Source organism: Agelaius phoeniceus, chromosome 2, assembly GCF_051311805.1.
Source record: "Agelaius phoeniceus isolate bAgePho1 chromosome 2, bAgePho1.hap1, whole genome shotgun sequence".
Classification (NCBI taxonomy): domain Eukaryota; kingdom Metazoa; phylum Chordata; class Aves; order Passeriformes; family Icteridae; genus Agelaius; species Agelaius phoeniceus.
In genome coordinates this window covers 2,426,157-2,448,017 of record NC_135266.1, presented here as the reverse complement: position 1 = coordinate 2,448,017, position 21,861 = coordinate 2,426,157, and the positions used below count along the sequence as shown (strand labels likewise).

Sequence of the window (21,861 nt, the reverse complement as noted above, 5' to 3'; positions counted from 1 at the left end):
ATTGTTTAGGGAGCCTTTTTTGTTGTTTTATCCACTCACAGTGTTTGGGGAAATGGTTGAAAACCACCCTGGGCTGAGTGTTGTCAGTTGAACTCCCACAGACCCATCCTCTGCAAAGAATTAAAAATAAAGGGGTGAAAATCTCTTCCTGGCTGGCTGGGCCAAGCGTGAGTGTTTCCAATGTGCTGTTGGGGATTTGTGGAGTGCTCCAAGCAGGGAATTCCAGCCCTACCTTTGTGCTGACAACAGGATTTATGCCGGAGGAAGTTCAGCGTGTTAAGAGCTGGAATTTTCAAAGCTCACAATTCTACTGGTAAGTTCAAAATAAGGCAGAAATGTTCATTATTCTCTTGACTATAAAGAAAACATTTCTGGTGCTGTTATTAAGATGTATTTGTGACTGGCTGGGTTGGAAATCTGCACAGGCTTCCCCCAGAATACTCAGGGAAACACAGGATTTAGGAGTTTCCTTTTCTTATTTGTGGAGAATTAGTTCCTGCTCCATAATTTGTCCCAATTTGCCATGACAAGACCTGTAACCCTGTAATACCTATCTTTGTACCTATTAATTTCTCATATTGTCCCTTGTCAAGATAAATGGTGGTGGCAACAATCTCAGAACACTGAAATCTGTGTTAAATAAATCCAATGTAGGGTTGATTTATTTAGTTTTAAAACTTTTGGGTAATTAATAAATAAGCTTTTTTTTCCCCTGTTTGGGTAGGACAGCTGTGTTGTGGTTGTTCAAAATCACCACTCTCTCAACAAAGTCCATGTGTCAGGGGGTTGGGTGGAGAGTTGATGCGAGGTTTCACACAATTTGTCAAAAAAAACCCTAAACTAGAATGCATATTTTATGATAATGATTTAAAAAAAAAAAAATCTTGAGTTTATTTTAAGGAGGGGTCAAGGAAAAAAAAAAAAAAGTTCTTCATATAAACCTCTGCATATAACACCTCTCATTTCCTTCTGCTGCACACTATAAAATAACAAAAATAAGATCTGGAACTTGGCTTCTCCCTGGCACCAGAGCTGTGTCTGGGACACCGGAGCACGGCAGGGAGGGAGGGGATTTTCCTGGCACTCCTGGAACTCACCGCTTTGTCCCTCGCTGCCCTCCAGCTTTGCTCAGTCAGTGTCACTGTGTTTCCTCATGCTTTTCCTTTTTTTTTTTCCTTTTTTTAGCAAATCATTACAGTTTGGCTTCTTCACTGAACACAGAACCCTCCCGTGCTACCGTCACCTGCCGTTGGCAATGATGACAGAAGTCCCAATGTAGTGGGGCAGTGCAGATTCCTTGTGGCTTTCTGGAGAGGACGCCGAGGAGGGGCTTTGGTTTTTGTAAAGAAACGCGTTGACTTCCTCGGAGTTGTAGGAATAGTTCTCCCCCCCGTGTCCCGTGGCCGTGCAGGGGGAGGTTTGGAAGGCTCCGTGCTTGGCCAGCACGTGGTGGTAGTTGAGGAGCACGAAGGGGACCTGGCCCGAGGGCCTCACCTCCATCAGCCGCTCTCCGTCGGCCTCGTGGTCCAGCTTCACGCTCATCCTCTCGTCCAGCTCCTCCAGGCTGCCTGCGTGGTGGCCGATGTGCCCAAATTTGGGCTCTTTGACGCAAATCCTCCTGCTCTGCTCGTAGACCGAGGGCACGGGCAGCAGGTGGCTCAGCTGTCCCACGGCCTTGGCCTGGCAGCACTCGGATTTGGGCAGCAGGGGGTTGGAGAAGGAGCCCTCGTTGATGGGCATTTTTTCGGGCAGGTCTCTGGGAAAAGCCAGCTTGTTCTCCTCTTTGATGAGGTGGGCGTGGGGCTGGATCCTGGGCTCTGCTTTGCTGTGTTTCATGATGGAAGAGTCGTAGAGCTCCTCTTTGTAGCGGCCCGGCACGGGCGCCATGCAGCTGGGGAAGGCCTCGGGCAGAGCGTCCTGGCTGTACCTCCTGTTGGACAGTGGCACTGGCAGGGGAAGGAAAACGTGTTAATCACTGACAAGGAGCCTTTGCAGGAATTGCAACTCACTGGCATGAACTTACCTGAACTTATTGTAGTTCAGTCAAACCTAAGAAATGTTAGGAACTGCAACCTGAAACCAAAAATCTTCCCCTGAAGTAAGCTCGTCCCAGAGATTTATCTAAAAGGTGGATTACATTGGTACCTATCAATCATTCCATTATTAAACTGGTGGAATTGTTTTAATCATGGAATAATAACCAGAAATAAACCGAATTTATTCTTCCTGTCATTGTGAGAGTGCATTGGACGCTCGTCCTTGCAAGGAGAACATCCAGCTCAGAGGGTGGGCTCAATGATCTCAAAGGTCTTTTCATTCTGCAGAATTCCCTTGATTCTGGTTGATTCTGTTAATTCATGGTGTTAATTTGAGGTGCATTTAATATCTATGTAAGATATTAGAAGGTGACTTGTAATTATCTAATTAGGAAAATCTCCTTGTGATACCCAGAGTGGGTCATGTTAAAGGCTTTGCTTTTTCTCTTTGAAAAGCTGACGCCAGATATTAAAAACATCTCTTGAAAAGCCACACAAATACCTCTTCAGCAAGGCTGGGTCTTTATTACATGGGAATATCTTAAAAGAAAAGGCAGACAATGATAAAAATGCAGGTTACAACTTTGAATGGGGGAGGGAAAAAAGGTTATTTTTAGAGAATTAGAAGCCAGATACTTCATTTTTCAACAGTGTGAGCCTAGGCTGTCTATCCCAGCTTTTCCTCTAAAATATATTGAGCAGTCTTTTTTCTCCTCAGTTTCTGCATGGCAACTGAACTCTTGAAGCAACTGGAGTTATTTTTACCATTTTCTGCTTGCCTTATGAAGCTTTTCCTTTCTGTACACCCCTATCTACAAGCAGTGAGAGAAAAGGCCCCTGGTTTTCTCCTGTACCATATGAGTAATAATTTTTTTTTTTGCACTCTCCTATGAACAGTTTGTGAGTTAAACAGCTCCTCCAAGGCACATTTGAAAGTTTTATGTTAAAGGAAAAATGACACACTGAGCAAATTTCGCATGTTAGACCCAAACTCTTGTTTTGTGTGAGGTTCACTGGAAGCCCTGGACACTGAAGTGCCTTTTTTTAAACAGATTTTCTGTTTTTCTAACACTTTTATTCAACATCTTAAAACTTTTGGAGTTCCCCTCTATTGGTTGCTGATGTAACCATGGCCGTTAATAATTAAATATTCCCTGTGCTGTAATAGACTGGCAAAGCCTTCATGGATAACAGAGGAAGCAGAAATAGCTCAATTGTACCTTTTTTTTTTATATATATGCAGAGCTCCATTAATTTCAGAGGGAGTTGCACTACGTAATTAACACCAGAATTTAAACAGGAATCTGGTTCCAATTTCTTCTTCACCCTCCTAGAAACAATAACCTTTCAAGTTATTCTTTCCCTTTTCTATGTATACATTTTGTCACAAGAAGGAGAAGCTGAAGGAAGCTGAGTTCTCACCAGCTGGTGAAAAATGGCCCTTTCAGATCACAAATCCAGCCAGGGTTCAGCCATGTGCAGTGCTCAGATTTTAACTCCACATTTGGTGTTTTTATTGTGAAATAAATACAGATGCTGAGAGCTACTGGCATATAAATAATATGGTTTATTGATCAGGTGTTCTGGGTTTAGGTGTCCACAAGAGGGATGGATTGTGTCCTCCTGCAGGTTGGAATATTTTCAATTTATGGCTCTCCTTTAATCTCTGAACAAAATATTTTCCTTCTCCATTTCTAGAGCCCAAGAGAACTTGGAAGAAGCTGAGGCACCGCAGCCACCAGCTGGCCCCTGCCTTGTCACCTTTAATTGTGTCATCTCCAATCCTGCTGGGCTGAGGATGGACCACCAGGCTGTAAATCCCAGAATCCCGGAATGGTTTGGGTTGGGAAGGACCTCAAAGCCCACCCAGTGCCAGCCCTGCCATGGCAGGGACACCTCCCACTGTCCCAAAATCCAACCTGGCCTTGGGCACTGCCAGGGATCCAGGGGCAGCCACAGCTTCACCTGTGCCAGGGTCTCACCACCCTCTGAGCAAAACGTTTCTTCCCAGTCTCTGGTCTGACCCTGCCCTGGGGCAGTTCAAAACCATTTTCCCTTGTCCTGTCGCTCTCTGCCCCTATAAAAAGTCCTTCTCCCTCCTTTTTATCAAACAAGGCAGAGATAGAACAGGTCTTGATACACCCCCTGCCCATGAAAAGATATTTTTTTAGATTATCTCAGTCTGTTCCTGTCCTGGTCTGAACCCTAATTTCAAATCACCCAAGGCATGGGCTGATCGTTCTCCATCATTCTCCCTCAAAAAAAACCAAAGGTGAGACAAAATGTCTCTTTGTCTCATGGGCAATGCCTTTGCAAAATGTCATTTCTTTCTTCCAGTAGGCACTGGTTAAACCTGGGGAGGTTTTTTTCCAGAGATTTTCTCCGTCTTTTTCCTCATTTTGAGTTTTGGCACGACTGGTGGCCCAGAGCTTCACACACGTAGCTCAGAAGGCCCAACAGCACCACTGAGTGACCAGCAGGTCCCGTGGTGCCCACAGCAGCAATTTCAAGGGTAAAAAGGAAACTTCTGACTAAAAACACAGTTGCCTTCACTGAAATGATTTTTTTTTTTTAATGATGACTGGGCCAGCTGGGAAAAAGTGGAAGAAGCTTCAAAACCAGATCCTGAAGCAGAAACATCTGATTTGCAGGCAGACGTATCTGCTACGTGCTTCTCCAGAGCTTTGATGGCTTGGCACCATCATCCCCCAATCTCTGATCTCTCCAAAAGGAGCTATTTTCCATGGAGAAAAATGTCTTTGGCCCACGGGGTTTTTGGCAGCTGCTGCCCTGGATGTGATGTGGAATGGCCCTCGCCTCCAAGCCGGCTGCCAGATGTCAGAGTTGGCTTTGCCTTTGGATCGAAGATGATGATGCTAAGCAGATCCTCCCTGCTTTGAAGCTCCCTGGCTGTCAGTTCTCCAGTGAGCCACTGGAAAAAAGCAGCACTTGACAACCTAAGGCAGATCAGATGCAAAAAAAAAAAAACCCAAAAAAACCCAAAAAAACAAAAAAAAAAATGGGCTTCCAAAGGTTCAGAATTCAGCAAAAGTGCAACAGCGCCTTTGAAACAAGGCTGGAAAAATTGGGTGGAAATCCTGTCTGTAGGGGAACCTCTGTTTTCTTTTCCCCTTTTGCCCAGGCCTGAGTTTGACCATATTTTTTCCTTCAACACAAAGGAAACATTTAAAAAAAATTATATTTTTAAATACAACTCAAAGCGCTTTTGCAGAGAATTAATTGCAGCAAGCCAACTTTCATCAAATCCCCAACAGATATCCATAACAAATATCCATTAAAATGCATCAAAATGCTCAAAAAAGAACCCAAGTCTCCCAACTAAAAAAGAATCCAAATTTCCCAACTCCAGCAGCAAAACCTTCAGTGGAAGCAGCACCAGAAATAAGAACTGCTGGAATTGCAGCTCCATTTTCCTCCTGGTGGGGAAATGGTGATGTGGGATGAGATTGAAAAACAGCAGCAGTTCCTTGCAGTAAAAAATCCCTTTTTTATTGGGATTTGGAGGGTTTTTACCCTATTCCTGCAGGTTTCCTGGGGATAGGCAGGATTTACTTAAGTCTTTATCTTTATCCTCAAAATATGTCGGTTTTTGGGGAGGTTTTGTGGGTTTTTTGGGGGGTTTTGGCTTTTGTTTGTTTGTTTGGGGTCTTTTGGTCCTTTTTTGGTTTTTTTGGGGTTTTCTTGTGGTTGTTTTGTTTTGTGTTTGTGTGTGTTTTGTGTTTGTGTGTGTTTTTTACCCTATTCCTGCAGGTTTCCTGGGGATAGGCAGGATTTACTTAAGTCTTTATCCTCAAAATATGTCGGTTTTTGGGGAGGTTTTGCAGGTTTGGGGGGGGGTTTGGCTTTTGTTTGTTTGTTTGGGGTCTTTCAGTCCTTTTTTGTTTTTTTGGGGTTTTCTTGTGGTTTTTTTTGTTTTGTGTTTGTGTGTGGTTTTGGGGGGGTTTGGAGTTTTTTTTGGTTTTTTGAGCGTGGGGTTTTTGGTGGTGGTGGTGGGGGTTTTGTTTATTTTGGTTTGTTTTTCTTTTTTTTTTTTTTTTTTTCCTTTTTACTTTTTTCCCCACAGCATCTTCAGAAAGGACAAAACCATTTCCTATTTTTGGTCCAAAACTCCTCCTTTTCCCCCACAGTCCACAGGAGCAACCAAAGGAAAGAGCAAATTAGAGGAGCACAGACTGAGGAAAGGATTTAACCTGCTCTGGGCTGGGAGCAGAGCTTCCCTCTTGCTCATTCTCAGCCTGACCACAGAAAAGTGAAATAAAATGCTCTGGCAGGGAGGGGAGCTCCATCATGGGTGAGGTCAAACCGTCCTGTGAAGGACAAAACCCCAGGCAGGAATTATTTGTTCTTCTGTGGGAAGCACATTTGGTGTCTGATTCCATCTCCTGTCTGATGCAGCAAGCTCAGCTTGAATATCTTTGTATTTTAATATATTTGTATTTTAATATTCCCTTCGGGTCTTGGAGATCTACACCCATAAGTGAATAATGTCTTGATTTTGGTTTCCAAGATCCTACCTAAAATGGTACCCTTAAGACTACCTAATTTTTTTAATTTAAAATTTATTTTAATTTTTTAAAAATTATTTAAAATATTTTGATTTAAAATTTATTTTTTATTTTAAATTTCCACTACTGCTTCCTCCATTCCAAGAAATGAGGGTTTCCATCTGACTGCACAGCAGTACCTCAGTCCTCATCGGTGATATTTAATTAATGAAAATTATGAATGCAGAGAGATGTGGATGGGATCCAAGGATTTGCTCTGGATTGGAATGTGATAAACTGGAATTCTGCTTAAAGGAGTTTAAATTAAGGATTTCCTGGGAGTTCTGCAGCAGCTGAGTTGAATTCTGCCCTTGTTGGTGTTCTCTGACACTTTCAGATACACCTTAAATCACAAAAGAACTCCTATATTTAAGAAGATTGAATAAACTCAGATGTGGTGGGGTTTTATTTATTTAATTTTTTTGCATATTTTTGTGACAGGTTTTTGTATCATTCTCACAGTTACTGAAAGTAAAGCAGGGAACGGGGGGAAATCCAGGCCAACCAAGGCTGCTCTTGCTAAAATCAGCAGCAACCTGAAATCTCAGCAGAACTTCCAAGGCTCATTCATGAAAACAATTAAATTCAGAGTCGTGTTTGGCCTGAAGGGGAAGCTGGGTCAGGGGAGTAATTAATGCTATTAATTGAGTTATTATTACTCGACACCATCCCAAAATAGCCTGAATTGCCAGAGTCTGGTTTGTCCAAATATTTTTGTTTCTTTAGCTGATTAACATTGTTCCTTGCCCTCACAACTTGACTCAGTTTCATTTTGGAGCTGGGGCAGCTGTGAGATCAGGAGTATTTGAAATGAGAGAGAAATCTCTGCCAAAACCACTGCAAGAAACCCTGTTCTGGTGGAACACAGTGGGAATAAACAAGCTGGACAGATGATCCTCAGAATTCCCTTCCAACCCTAATTATTCCCTGATTCTGTGATTAGAGGGTATTTTGAGCATCTTTACATTTGGTTGTGTCATAATTTTTCAAGGTTATTTCTTACAGAGAAGTCAATGCCTTTCCTCAAAGAATTTCTATCCCTGACCATCTGCACAGTGAAATAATGCAGGTGATGGGAGACATTTTCAAATTCACAATTATTATAAAAAGTAAAACAGAATTATTACTCTGTAAGGTAATAATTTATATATATTTTTTATTTTAATTTTTTATTTTAATTTTTTTAAATTTTTTTAAATTTTTATTTTATTTAATTTATATATTTTTTTTTATTTTAATAATTTCCTTTCTCAGCACAAAGCCACATTCAGAGTGGCTTTGTGCTGAGAAAGGAAAAGCTTCAATTTTTATGGGAATAGATGGTGTTTATTTTAATTTCTGTGTTAAAATTATCAAAAATTACTGTGGAGGTCAAGTTTCAATCTGGCTTCAGCTGTGACTTACCTGAGAAATTCCACTTAAATAACTGAGAGTACAAAACAAGAGAATAAACTGTGCCAGTACTGAAGGAAAAGATATCCTGTGCTGCTCTAAAAGTGATTTTTGTGAGAGCATGTTGTCAGCTGAAGCTTTGATAATATTCCCAGTCCAGTGCTGATGGAAACGGGAAGAAGGAACATTGGGAATACCATAAATATAATGATTGTTACACTTCACTGCCTCTGATTTTCTGTCTTTCCTAAACTGAAGCCTCAGGATTTCAGCTTTTCTATTTTTCCAATCCTGCACTGCTTTAGTGCATGACTCTAAACTCCTTATAAAGTGTCAGTTCCTGTCTCCACATTTTGGTCAGACAGAACAATCCCCCTAGGCCTGAGATCCAAGGACACCCTACAGCCTCAGGCCCTGAAAATACAAACAAAAGTGAATTGGGAGGAGCAAACTGGGGGTTAAATGACTTCATTACCTGAAGCTGTAATTGGAGAATTAACCCCTGATATGTGAATCAGATCAAACTGATAATTGTGTGAAACACTGGTGACCATTGTCCAGCTTGGGTGAGGCCTCTGGAGGCTTCTGAGGGCCCCAGGTGTATCTGTGGAGCCTTTAATAAATACCTGCTCTTATTCTCTTAATCTTGTCTAGCCTCTGCTCTAGGGAGCCACTCACAGAATTCCCAGAATCCCTGGGTTGGAAGAGACCTTCAAGGCCATCGAGTCCAGCCCAGCCCCAACCCCTCAACTGAACCCTGGCACCCAGTGCCACATCCAGGCTTTGTTAAACACACCCAGGCATGGGGACTCCACCACCTCCCCGGGCAGCCATTCCAGAACTTTCTCACCCTTGCTGGAAAAACCTTTTCCCTGCTCTCCAGCCTGGATTTCCCTTGGTGCAGCTCGAGGCTGTGTGCTCTGGTTGTGTCAGTGCTGCTGGAGAAAGAGCCCAGGGCCAGCTGAGCACAGGCCCCTTTCAGGAGCTGTGCAGAGTGAGGAGGGCAGCCCTGAGTCTCCTTTGCTCCAGGCTGAGCACCCCCAGCTCCCTCAGGGCTTCCTCACAGGGTTTGTGTTCCCAGCCCCTCTCCAGCCTCCTTGGCCCCTCTGGATGTGTTCCAGCATCCCAATGTCCTTCCCAAACTGAGGAGGGGATCCAAGGCACCAAAACCATTTTTCAAACCGCGAACACAAATCCTCCCCATCCACCGCGCAGCCCAGCTTTTTCTCCTGGCTCAGAGCGACACCCACCTTCATAACTCTGTGCAAGGTTGTGCCTGATGATGTTCACTGGCTGCTCAGGAAGGCTTTTGGAGGGTGACTGGCTGCTGGGAACCAGGGAGTTGGTGTAGTGCCACTGGCACTCGCCGTTGGTCTGCAGCGCGCCCAGGAAGAACCGCGCCACCTCGCAGGGCGCCCCTTGGGCCTGCCCGAACTTTGCAGGCAGCATTTGCTTCTTGCCACTGAAGACGTGGGAATCCACAGGGAAGTGTCCATAGTGGTAGGAGAAGGGCAGGCTGTAGGGAGGGGCGTACAGGAGCTCGCTGCTCTCTGAATGGAAGTTCTGTTCCTGAAGGGCGGCGGCATTGGCGGCGGGGCTGGAGCGCCAGCTCCCCACCTGGCTGCATTCCAGTTTGTCTGCTTGGAACGAGCTGTATTGCTGAGGGAAAGAGGGGGAAAAGAGCAGGGAAGAGAGTTAAAGGAGGAACTTTTGTAGGAAAGTACAGGACATGTCAGACAGGCACCAGAGCTGGGCCTCGCTGGCTCAAGGCACGGACTGAGCGCTGTGTCTGAAGTTCCCCTCTTTGCGACTTCGCCTTCACATGGGAACAAAAAATCTGCTTTGATCTGATAATTTTGGCAGTTCAGTTTTACAGAATCACAGGATTAAGTTTGGAAAAGCCCTCCCAGTTCATGGAGTCCCAGCTGTGCCCGATGCCCTCCTTGTCCCCAGCCCAGAGCTCTGAGTGCCACCTCCAGGGGACACCTCCCAGAATGGGGATTCCAAACCTCCCTGGGCAGCTCTTCCCAAGGCCTGAGCACCTTTTCCAGGAAGAAATTCCTGCTATATCAAGAACTCCACACACCCACAGTAAATGACACACATCCTACACCAGCACAGATTTTCACAGCACAATTCCAAGTACAGGATTTTCTTCTTTTTGCCAAGAAAGGACATGGTGGTTGAAGTGCCTCACACACTCCATATCCCAAAGGTTTTACATCACTTGCCAGAGCTGCTTTGTGCTACCTGTACTTTCCACCCCAAGGAAAAAGGATCTAATTTTATCCTGATTTATGAGGGATTTCCTGGGTTGACAATCCTATAGTCTGTTTTATAGTAAATTCAGTCCTGGATTATCTCTACACTGTCCCAAGAACTCAGTGAGAACAACTGGTAATTAAATATTGCTGAAAAATTTACCTGTGGTGGGTAAGGTGTTGTTCTGAGTTTTGCCTTCATTTTATTACTTTTGGGTTTTACTATTTTCCTTGTTTCCTGCGAGGTAGGTACTGAGTTTCTGCATGAAAACTGTGACTTGGAAATGGTAACCTGGTCCAGTGACAACTGAAGTTCCTTGTACTCAATATCTCTGCAAAAGAACAGCCCAGTAAATTAAAAACACAGGAAAATCCAAACTAACTCCTGTAAAAATACACGTTAGCATTCACAAGGCCTGAGTTTTCACTCTTCCAAGATTTTCACTGAGTCTGGGGAAGTCAGGAGGCAGAGGATCTTATGGGGTGACCTCATTCCCATGCAAGTCTATTAAAAAATTCCACTGGGAACCACATAAACACCTTTGGATGAAGTGTACCCTCTCTCTGAGCCTGAGCTGTGTCATCTTCCTTCAGCCATCCCTGGCTCCCTGTGGTTTGGAATCATGGAAAGGCAGAGATCAACTAATCTGTCTCCTGCTCAGCCAGGAATTGGTCTCTGCCCTGAGGAAAGGAAAAGGAGCAATGTTCCTCCCCTGCCAGCAGTGTGTGATTGTAACTAAACCACACAAGCTGCAAGGTTGGTTTTGATCAAAAAGTCACAGAATACTCAACTTTGGAAGAGATCTTCAAGCTCATTCAGTCCCACCATTACCCACCAGCATCACCCCAAGGGCCTCATCCAGAACTACTCCTGAATAATTCCAGAGAGAGTGACTCCAAACCTCCCTGGGCAGCTCAGCCCAAGGCCTGACCACTCTTTCAAAGGAAAAAAACCCTTCTAATCTCCAATCTGAACCTGTCCTGACAAAACTAAGGCCATTTCCTCTCCTCCTTTCCCTTGGGACAGGGCAGCAGAGCCTGACCCCCCCTCACTGCCTGTGACCATGGTCACAAGGGTTTTCAGGATGAAGAAGAGACGAGAATGTTGACTCCATGATCAGAAGGCTTGATTTATTATTTTATGATATATGTTACATTAAGACTATACTAAAAAGAAATAGAAAGGAAAAGGTTTCTTCAGAAGCTAGCTAAGCTAAGAATAGACAAGAATGAATAACAAAGATCTGTGTCTCAGACAGAGCAAGAGCCAGCTCTGCCATGAGTGGTCAGGAAATTTAAACACCCACAGGAGACCAATCCCAGGTCTGCCTGTTGCATTCCACAGCAGCAGATAACCATTGGTTACTTTTGGTTGCTGAAACTGCAGCTTCTCACAAGGAAAAATCCTAAGAAAGGATTTTTCATGAAAGATGTCTGCGACACCTGCCCCTCCTGTCAGGAGTTGTGCAGAGCAGTGAGGTCCCCCCTGAGCCTCCTTTTCTCCAGGCTGAGCCCCCCCAGCTCTTTCATGAGATATTTCCCAGCCCCTTCACCACCTCCATTGCCCTTCCCTGGACAAGATGAAGATCTAGATAATAATAATAATTAACACAAAAACATTTTCTCTCAGCTAAAGAGATGAGACCGCACAGAGAAAGCCGCAACATGCAAGCACAGAACACCGGACGGCACAAGCCAAGAAACCCTGGCAGATTTAATCCTTAATGAGTCAATTAGTGAGAACAGGTAATGGTACAAAGTATTTGGACTTACGTAAGGACATAATTGACACTCACTATGCAGTGAGGCCGTGACGAACGGCTGTTGTGCACGATGGTGGCGTAGCTCTGCACCCACACCCAGCCTCCCTGCTTGGACAGCAGCCGGTAGTACTTGGTGGTCACTTGGCCTTTCACCAGCACTGGGAACACAAGAAAAAGAAAATTTTTTTTTAAATTCACATTTTTTTGGAGTCATGACCTCTTCCTGGAGAGGTTTATTTGCAAGGCAAGTGCTTTTCTCCCTCACGGAATCACAGAATTAATGATGTTGGAAAAAACCTTTCAGATTTCTGAGTCCAACCTATGTTCTAACACTCTCCTTCCTCTTCCTCCCAATTAACTTTAAATAATCGCCTTCAAAACTACCTATCATGCCCCTTTCTATAGATTCATTATTATTTATATAAAATTTGAAGAGTCCTAAGTTTGTCCAACCTATGTTCTAACTCTGTCCTTCCACTTCCTCCCAATTAACTTTAAATAACCGCCTTCAAAACTACCTATCATGCCCCTTCCTATAGATTCATTATTATTTATATAAAATTTGAAGAGTCCTAAGTTTGTCCAACCTATGTTCCAACACGGTCCTTCCTCTTCCTCCCAACTAACTTTAAATAATCCCCTACAAAATTACCTATCATGCCCCTTCCTATAGATTCATTATTATTTATATGAAATTTGAAGAGTCCTAAGTTTGTCCAACCTATGTTCTAACACTCTCCTTCCTTTTCCTCCCAATTAACTTTAAATAATCCCCTACAAAATTACCTATCATGTCCCTTCCTATAGATTCATTATTATTTATATGAAACTTGAGGAGTCCTACGTTTGTCCAACCTATGTTCTAACACTCTCCTTCCTTTTCCTCCCAATTAACTTTAAATAACTGCCTACAAAATTACCTATCATGCCCCTTCCTATAGATTCATTATTATTTATATGAAATTTGAAGAGTCCTAAGTTTGCCCAACCTATGTTCTAACACCCTCCTTCCTCTTCCTATGTCCAATCTATGTCTTAACACCTTCCTTCCTCTTCCTCCCAACTAACTTTAAATAATCCCCTACAAAAATACCTATCCTGCCCCTTTCTGTAGATTCATAACACCACATTATTATTTCTAGAAAATTTGAAGAGTCCTAAGTTTTGTCTTCCTTCTTCTCTGGGTCACCTATGGTCACATTCTTCACAAACACTGCTTTAAAATTTCTAACAGTAAAAGAAAAGTTCAAGGCAGCAAAAATATTTTAAAATGGACACAATTCTTCTGAAAGAAAGAGAGAAAATGGTCCCAAATTGCACCAGGGGATGTTGAGGTTGGAGATTGGAAAAGAAAATTTCCCTGGCAGAGTGGTCAGGCCTTGGGCTGAGCTGCCCAGGGAGGTTTGGGGGTGCTCAGGAGGAGTCTGGATGTGGCCTTGGGGACAGGGTTTGGGGTGAGGACTGCATGACCCTGAAGGTCTCTTCCAGCCCTAAGGATTCTGTGATTTTGAGATTTTTTTCCAGATTAGTTGGAAGCACTTCTCTCATAGCTTGACAGATTATCATGTATTTTATTCTGTGGTGGTTTTTTTTCCTCTGTTATCATGAAGGTTGATTTTAAAGGGTAAAATTAAAAAAACTCTTTGCTTGTGAAGCACCCAAGCAAAGACAATTTATTTAAAGACAAGGACAGAGAGGGGAATCAGATATCTGATAAATTCACCAGCCATGTAATCCTCCCTGAGCTATTCTGGATCCTCTGTGAACAAGGATATTTTGGCAGGAGGCTGTGCTGTAACAGGAGTTGTGCAGCATCTCTAAATATTAAATCCAACCACAAATATTTCTGGTTCAGTGCCAGGCCTTTATCTCAGGATTCACTAGAAGATAATGCCCAGCCTTTGAAGCTGGTTCTTCTCTTGTGTGGCCTTGGATCATTCCTCTGGAAACTCCATCCTCTTTCTCTCCTATCCAGTTATTAATTGTAAATCAGGGAATCATGGGCTGAGCTCGCTGCACAAATTGTGTCCAAAAAAAGTGGCCAATGGCAGAAATTCCTTTATACAAATATGATTAAGAAAAGGAATCTAAACCTTCTCTCTGTCATTTTAAAACCATTCCCCTTGTCCTGCCACTTTTTTCTGTCACTGACAGAACCAGAGCACACAGCCTCCAGCTGCACCAAGGGAAATCCAGGCTGGAGAGCAGGGAAAAGGTTTTTCCAGCAAGGGTGAGAAAGTTCTGGAATGGCTGCCCAGGGAGGTGGTGGAGTCCCCATGCCTGGGTGTGTTTAACAAAGCCTGGATGTGGCACTGGGTGCCAGGGTTCAGTTGAGGGGTTGGGGCTGGCTTGGACTCGATGGCCTTGAAGGTCTCTTCCAACCCAGGGATTCTGGGAATTCTGGGAATTTTGCCCATATAAAAAATCTCTCTCCTTCATTTTCATCCAGTTCCTTGTGTTTCTGGAGACTCAGTGAGGTTTCCCAAGGTCTGGAGCACATGGGCCACCTCTCTGGGCTACCTCCTCTCTTATCCCAACATCCCGACATATTTAAACTTTCCTTCAATTCCAGTTTATCTCCCAAAGAAAATCAGGCTCTTACAAAATTGACAGCTCTTTCTGGAAGTGTCAATTCTTCCATTTTAGGATGAGGTACCTGTGTGTTCAGAAGGCAACAAAATGAACACCTAAAACTGTCTGCAGCTCTGACCTCTACTCCCTGGCACAGGGACAGCACCCAGGGAGCAGCTGGAGCTGGGCCTGGAGGGATTTGGGTTGGATTTTAGGGCAAGGTTCTTGCCCAGAGGGTGCTGGCACTGCCCAGGCTGCCCAGGGAATGGGCACGGCCCCGAGGCTGCCACAGCTCCAGGAGCCTTTGGCCAGCGCTGCCAGGGATGCCCAGGCTGGGCTTGCTGGGCTCTGGGCAGGGCAGGGCTGGCACTGGGGGATCCCTGTGGGTTTATTCCCACTCAGGATATTCCATCATTCCATGGTCCTGCAGAACATTCAAAACCCCACCCTCCATGATGGTCACCAAGCCATTGCTATCTGGGGTTTCAAATCTCTCTTAGCTATCAGCTTTTTGCCTCACTCTTGTTGATGTTCCTTCCACTCCTACATTTCTACATGGAATTCCTTTTGGGAGGAGGGTGTGCATGATTTAAAAAAAATCATGAGGAGTGTGTTTCTAAGTATGCAAACACACCTAGAAAATATAAAGACATTTGTATTTTTAAGTGCAATTCATCACTGCAAGTTGAAAGTCATGGAGTGGCTACTCAAAGATTCTGTTCTAAAAATATTAATAATTGTCTTTATGCCACAGTTTTGCTATTTCTGAGTGTTCTATAATTGTGGGTGCTGCTCTGTAGTTGTGCTGCCCCATCCCTGGAAGTGTCCAAGATTAGGTTGGACAAGGTTTGGAGCAAAGTGGGACAGTGGAAGGTGTCCCTGCCATGGCAGGGCATTGGAATGAGATGATCTTCAAGATCCCTTCCAACCCAAACCATTCTGTGCTTTTATGATTTGATGATTCATTCTGAAATCCAAATGGTCCCGTTCCAGGAAATGATCCTTACATTTCAGCACAGACCATGTAACAGGTAATGTTTGGAATGTGGTCTGGGCTTTCAGAACTAGGTCTTTGTGCTGGTTTAATGAGCACATTTTCCTTGAGTTCGAAATGCTTTGCTACACTCAGTCTTCCTAAAGAGAAATTAATGCTGTCATGGATCGCTAACTATAGCAAAGTTCTTCCGTGTGCTTTGGGACTTGTTTTGGCTTTCCTCCTCTCTCACTGATTTTTTTTTAAATCCCTCTTTTAGCTCTGCAGTTAAGACAGTGTTTGAAAAGATGTGAAAACCACTGAGGGCTACAGCGTTCAGCTTTCCTTCCTAATTATATGGATTAACCAGTATTTCTCTGGGGACGGGGGAGGATTTTGTGTCTCCTGATTTTTTAGTAATCTGGGGAAAGTCTGACCTTGGCTGAGGGACAGCAAGTGAGACAGGGAGTGAGCTCAGCTTCCATCTGGCTCTGTGCTCAGCTGCCCTGTTTGATGCTGAAAAGGAAACCTCAGGAATGGGAGTGAGGCAAATCCACCACCCAGACAATCTGTGCAGGCTCAGACTTCTTGGTGGCCTCTGCTGCAGCCCAAGGGGGAGGATCCTGTGGCTTTCTCCTCTGGATGTGCCCTTTGTGACTGGGTGTTCCAGGGCTCTGGCTCGCTCCTGGTTTCACAGGGAGGCTGGGAAAGGCTCTGGGCTGTCAGACAGGACTATTTCAAAAGGCTCCACCAGGCTCCCGGGCGTGTGGCTGGGAGTTCCCAGGCTGCACTGGAGGATGCCACTGCAAGAAATGGATTTCTTGGCTCCACACTGGCAGCAGATCCTGGTTTAGCTGTCCTGGCATGTCATGGGCACGGCCCCTGGGCAAGGCACGGTGCCCAGCAAACTCCTATTTTCTTTTCAGACCTCCGAAAATCTGGTGCTGCTCTGCCAGGAGGTTTGAGTGCTGGCAAAGCAGAGGCAGACCCAGCACCAGAGATGGTGGAACTGAGCTTTTCTGTGAAATAACCCTACAAAAACATTGGGTGACTTCCAGGGAGCAAGAGAAGGGCTTGGTGAGGACACCAGCTGGGCTGGGTACAGAGACCTGAACCCTGTTCAAGTTCCTGTGGGAAGAGCAGGGATGCTGCAACGTGTGGGATGCCCCAAACCCCCCTTAAAATGGTACAAACAAAGGGATTTCTCTGAGAGCACAAAGATATTTTGTCTGCACTGGAACTCTGTCCTGTGTTTTGGAGTGCAGGATCCTCGGGCAGGGCCTCCTTATTTGTGTGGCCACATTTCAGGGCAAACACTGTGAGTATGAAAGGGGTTCTGGGAATAACACAGCTTCAAACACCACAAGTGTTTTCCTGGAGCTGGAAGCCAATCAAATGCTTCAAGCAGGAAACTCTCTTTGCTGCCAGCACACCTTAGGCAAATATTCACATCTACATTTTCCTCCTAGCTTGATGTTCTTGTTCTGTCCCTCCTAACTTGTTCCCCTCACTGTTTCCTTTGTTTTATTCCTTGTGCTGCCTCACTCTGAGTTCAGCTGCTTCAGGGCTTCAGTTTGGGATTTTTTTCCTCTTAAAAAAAGCAAATGGTTATCCTAGTTTAGGGTTGCTTTTTTTTTTTTTTCCTCTTAATACCCTTATTAGGTGTAAGATGTTTCTCTTTGGATTTCTGCATCAGGTGACACTTCATCATCAGATTGCTTTATAGAATGGTACAACAAACCTGCCAACCTTTCACTGCTCATGTTCCTGAGACATTTGCTGATGGATGCTGGGGGAGCTCTCACAGTGCTCCCCAGAGGGGCTTTGTGCACTTTACATCTGGTTTAATAATTCCCATTACCTGGTATTCCAACCATGACCCTGCACTGTTCCCACTGCTGCCCAAGCATTACTCATTATTTTCTGCTTCTAGGGATTTATCTGCTTTCATAAATTCCTATGCATGGCTCCCATTTTTCTTCTGTTTTTAAAGTTTACAGTAATTTTTCTTTAATCTACAGAACTGCTCTTAGTATCCTATTTGGCTGAGGGATTTTTTTTCCTTGTGGAAGGATGTGGTGGGTAATTCAGTGAACATGATTTGTCTCTTCATTTAAAACTCCAGTCGTACATGGATCAAACTGGCAGCCACAGAATTATCCATCCTGCTACTCTAAAGTGGAAAACTGTTTTTCCAGAGGTGATTGTGGCTGTGGTGGCATCATCTCCATGCTGGTTGATGAAGGTATTTCAAACAGTCTGGTGGAAACAACTGAGTTCATTCTGAACCGGTCAACAACCACATCCACAAGCAGATGTCACCGCTACAGGGAGGGCGTCCCTGACAGGATTTTCCATGTGCCCTGGTCATCCTTTTTTCCAGTTCTCAGCAGCCCAGAGTGTTCAGTAATGTTTTGGTAAATCTGACCTTGCTGTTCAAGCTCAGATTTTGCTTTCCCAGGTGTAGCACACCCTGCCCCCGGCGGAATTCAGCACTCACGATTTCAGCTTGGACTCGCCAAACACAGTTACAACCTCCTTGGTACTCCAGATCCTCATCAGTAGCACACACTAAGAGAAGAAGGAAGCCTAAAAGAAGGATTTGACTCTGGCTGCTTCCAGCCTACAGGAGCAATCTGGAAAAAAAATTCCCTGACATTGGTTTTTGGATGTCATCTTTGCCTCGTATGGGTTGCAGCAAACGGAGCCAAATCCAGAGTTCAGCCATTCCCTCAATTTGCTTTTCAAATTAATGTGCTACTGAATGAGCTCCTTCCCAGATCCAGATGTTTGAAGATATGATTAGTGACTCTGTTGGAAGATGGGAAATTATTAAATGTGTCATTTTTTTCCTGACAATCCATTCTCTGAACCTCATCCACATGCTACTAATGAATGTCCCTCCAAGGAGTTTTTGGGATTGCATTCCCTTCAAACACAGGATGATTATTACTAACATATTTCAGAGGAATGCAGAGCTGCTGCATATTTTTGTTTTAACAGCAGAGGCTAGTGAAGTTCAGATTTTCCCCTCTCATTTACTTGCTCCTTAGGTTTTCTTTTCCTTCACACGATCACCATCCAGAATTAATTCCAAATATTCAAAATAGCCTGGATCCCCTAAGTACAAAAACTGGCCAGATAAGTTGCTTTGGGTGTTGTTTTTTTTTCTTTTCGGAAGCCCAGCATATCGAGCTGTATTTACACAATTAATGGTTTCCTTAAGTCATAGCCAAGAACTTTTGAAAATCTGTCTCCAGTCAAGATTTGGAAAGGATTTTTTTCTGCTTTCCAGCATGTTGCTTGTTGTCTGCAAAACTTCTCACTGTATTCAATGTATTCCATAGAATCTCAGAATGGTTTGGGTTGGGAAGGACCTTAAAGATGATCCCATTCCCACCCCTGCCATGGGACACCTCCCACTGTCCCAGGCTGCTCCAGCCCCAGTGTCCAACCTGGCCTTGGGCACTGCCAGGGATGTGGAATCCACAACTTCCCTCTGCTTTTAGCCCCTGTTCATTATCCCTCACCCCAAAGCCTGGATTATTATTTTGGTGAGGAGAATTTGACACCCGATAACTTGAAGTGTTCAGGTTCTTGGGCTGATAAATGACATCAGCCAGGCTTGGACCTGGATAACTCATGGAATCATGGAATCCCAGAGAGGTTTGGGTTGGAAGGACCCTAAAGTTCATCTCACCCCACCCCCTGCCATGGCAGGGACACCTCCCACTGTCCCAGGCTGCTCCAGCCCCAGTGTCCAACCTGGCCTTGGGCACTGCCAGGGATCCAGGGGCAGCCCCAGCTCCTCTGGGAATTCTATTCCAGGCCCTGCCCACCCTGCCAGGGAGGAAATTGTTCCTAATATCTGATCTGAACCTGTAATGTTTCAGTGTGAAGCCATTCCCTGGGTGCTGTCCCTGCATCCCCTGGAAATTGTCTCTCTCCAGCTTTCCTGGGGCTCCTGCAGGCCCTGCAAGGCCACCCTGAGCTCAGCCCAAAGCTTCTCCTGTGCAGGTGAACAATCCCAGCTGTGCCAGCCTTTCCTCCCAGCAGAGCTGCTCCATCCCTCTGCCCATCCTGGTGCTCTCCAGCAGCTCCAGGTCCCTCCCGTGCCCCAGCCCAGGCACTCACAGAGGTGGTGAGCGTATCGCAGGTGGAAAACGTCACAGCCGTGCACGTGGTGGTAGAGGGTTTTCTCTATCAGATCCTGGGGTTCATAGCCGGTTAATTCCGTCACCCTGGAAAAGGAAAAATCTGCAATAAACAAAGTCTCGAGGAATATTCCGTTTCATTGACCCAGCATTTGGTTGTGGCAACAAATCAGTGCCTGAAAGCTGTGGGATGAAATGTTAGTTTTGGAAACAGAAACTTCACCTTTACAAGAAAAGAAACCCTTTCAGCCCAACCAAAGCAAGGTGCAGCTTTTCCCTGGTACACCCAGGCAGGAAAAAGAGCTCTTTTACTGATTTCCACCTTGGGCTTTTGCCACTGCCATGCAGGATCCTTTGCACAAAGTTCCACTCGAGGAGCTGCTCGTGAAACAATAAAACCTCTCTTGTGGGCTGCTGACACATTTTCATTTGCTTTTGCAGAGCTACAAGTGTAGAAGGTGTGTTGGGCCACATGTGATCAGTGCCTGTGAATAAATCCAGGCTGGTGCCTAACAGGAGAAAAAAGCAGGAGCTTATTCCAGCTGAGAATGTGGAAAGACAAGGAGGTGTGAAGACCACAGGGTGAGGAAAGGAAAGCTGAGGCAAGACTTCAAAAAAAAGAAAAAAAAAAAATCCCAGAAGTAGAAGAATGGAACGAATTCAAAACAGCAGCATCTCTGCAGATGTTAAAGAATCAAATTCAGGGTCAGACTTACACTGGGTCAGACATGAAGAGTCAAACTTCACGTTTCAAATGGACTTTTTTAAATTTAGTTGAGGAAAAAATAGTCCTTAAAGTACAATGTGCCACTTGGCCAAACCGTGGTTTGTTCACGCAGGGTTGTGGGGGGGGTTGTGATGTCCTGAGTTTTCTTTGCCAAAAAAAGGCAGAGCAGTAAGGAATGTCCACATTAACAAGTGTCACACTCCCTTAGCAGGTGACAGTAAAATTGTCTCTGCTGAGGATCTTCTCCTGCAGCAGCAGAGGCATCTGCACATTTTAATTGCAGGAGTTTTACCAGCTCTGGCCTAGGCCTGTGGACTGAAATATTTATTAAAGCTGGAGTGTCCTAGGGTGCTCTTGGAGGTTGTCCTCCAGTTTAGATCGAAGGAAGCCCAGTTTAAATTCCCCAAGCCTCTTCATGCCATGAACTGAGCGGGGATGGGCAGGACATGGACTTGCAAAGGGTGTTCCTGGTCTGAGCTTCACACTGGTGAGGGTGCACAGCACAGAGATAGCACAGCAGTGTCCACAGAAACGAGCAGGGGGTCCCAACCAATTCCTGTCATTGTAGGATTGATGATAATGCACATTTTGCACTTGTTGATGATAATGCACATTTTGATTAGTTTTTAAAAAATTTTATGACAATTGTGCATCTTCTGTTCTCATGCTCTGACTCTAACCAGCCCAGTGGGCCCCACAGAGGCTGAGGAGGTTCTGCTTGAGAGGGCTGAGGGCTTGGATTCTTCTGAAGGACAACAGCATCAAAATGCCTTTGAATAGATGCTGTGTTCCTCCTCCGCAGTATGTGCTCATCCCAAATCCTCACTGAAGCCAATCAGGAGCACGAAATAATGGTGGAAGATCCTGCTCAGGTTTCAATTCTCCTTCTGACTTCAGTGCACTGAAAAGCAGGGTGGCAGCTCCATCCTGCCCCTTTGGTGAGTACAGACACTGCTCATCCTGTTAGTGTTCAGAAACACATAATCACATCAGTGATTATATGCAGGTGCTTTTATTCAGAGCTCTGGGTGTCAGGAGTGTTCACTCAAATCTGACTCCGACCACACATTCGAGGTGATCGTGGTTTTTATATTCTATAGTTATATAACTTTCATGTTAATTATTAAACTTATATTCTTCTATTGTATACATAGATTTCAGCTAAACATAGCCCCCTTAAATTTCCAACATAGTTTCTCATGATTCTTCTTATGGTTATAGAATAATTATATTTAATTACTAAACAATCATCACATCTAACAATTATATCATTTATCATACTGCTTACGCAGGTGCAGTGATCTGAGAAAACACAAAGCCTAAGATTTTCAGAGTTCTATCTTTAACATTTTCCAGGGCTCCACTATCAATCCAAACCCAACCAAAGCACCAAAAACACAGCCCAGGGGTTCAGGGGGT

General features: G+C 44.5%; 2 protein-coding genes across 3 annotated transcripts in view; one reads left to right on the top strand and one right to left on the bottom strand.

Moving 5' to 3' along the window:
* The window catches only part of HLCS (holocarboxylase synthetase), a 153,482-nt gene extending 151,252 nt beyond the window's left edge, over nucleotides 1–2,230 (top strand). The window contains exon 11 of the mRNA XM_077193160.1: nucleotides 1,186–2,230. Within this exon, the coding sequence (XP_077049275.1) occupies nucleotides 1,186–1,279 (94 nt within the window). The 3' untranslated portion in view covers nucleotides 1,280–2,230. The remainder of the gene's footprint in view (nucleotides 1–1,185) is intronic.
* Nucleotides 1,240–21,861, bottom strand: part of SIM2 (SIM bHLH transcription factor 2) — a 64,473-nt gene continuing 43,851 nt past the window's right edge. The window contains exons 7-12 of one of the 2 annotated variants that reach the window (XM_054628174.2): nucleotides 19,696–19,802; nucleotides 12,028–12,175; nucleotides 10,418–10,586; nucleotides 9,244–9,652; nucleotides 5,109–5,134; nucleotides 1,240–1,917 (exon numbers count right to left, since the gene is read on the bottom strand). In XM_054628174.2, the coding sequence (XP_054484149.2) occupies nucleotides 1,240–1,917; nucleotides 5,109–5,134; nucleotides 9,244–9,652; nucleotides 10,418–10,586; nucleotides 12,028–12,175; nucleotides 19,696–19,802 (1,537 nt within the window). Of the gene's footprint in view, nucleotides 1,947–5,108; nucleotides 5,135–9,243; nucleotides 9,653–10,417; nucleotides 10,587–12,027; nucleotides 12,176–19,695; nucleotides 19,803–21,861 lie in introns of both variants that reach the window. The other variant, XM_054628173.2, reaches the window with a different exon arrangement.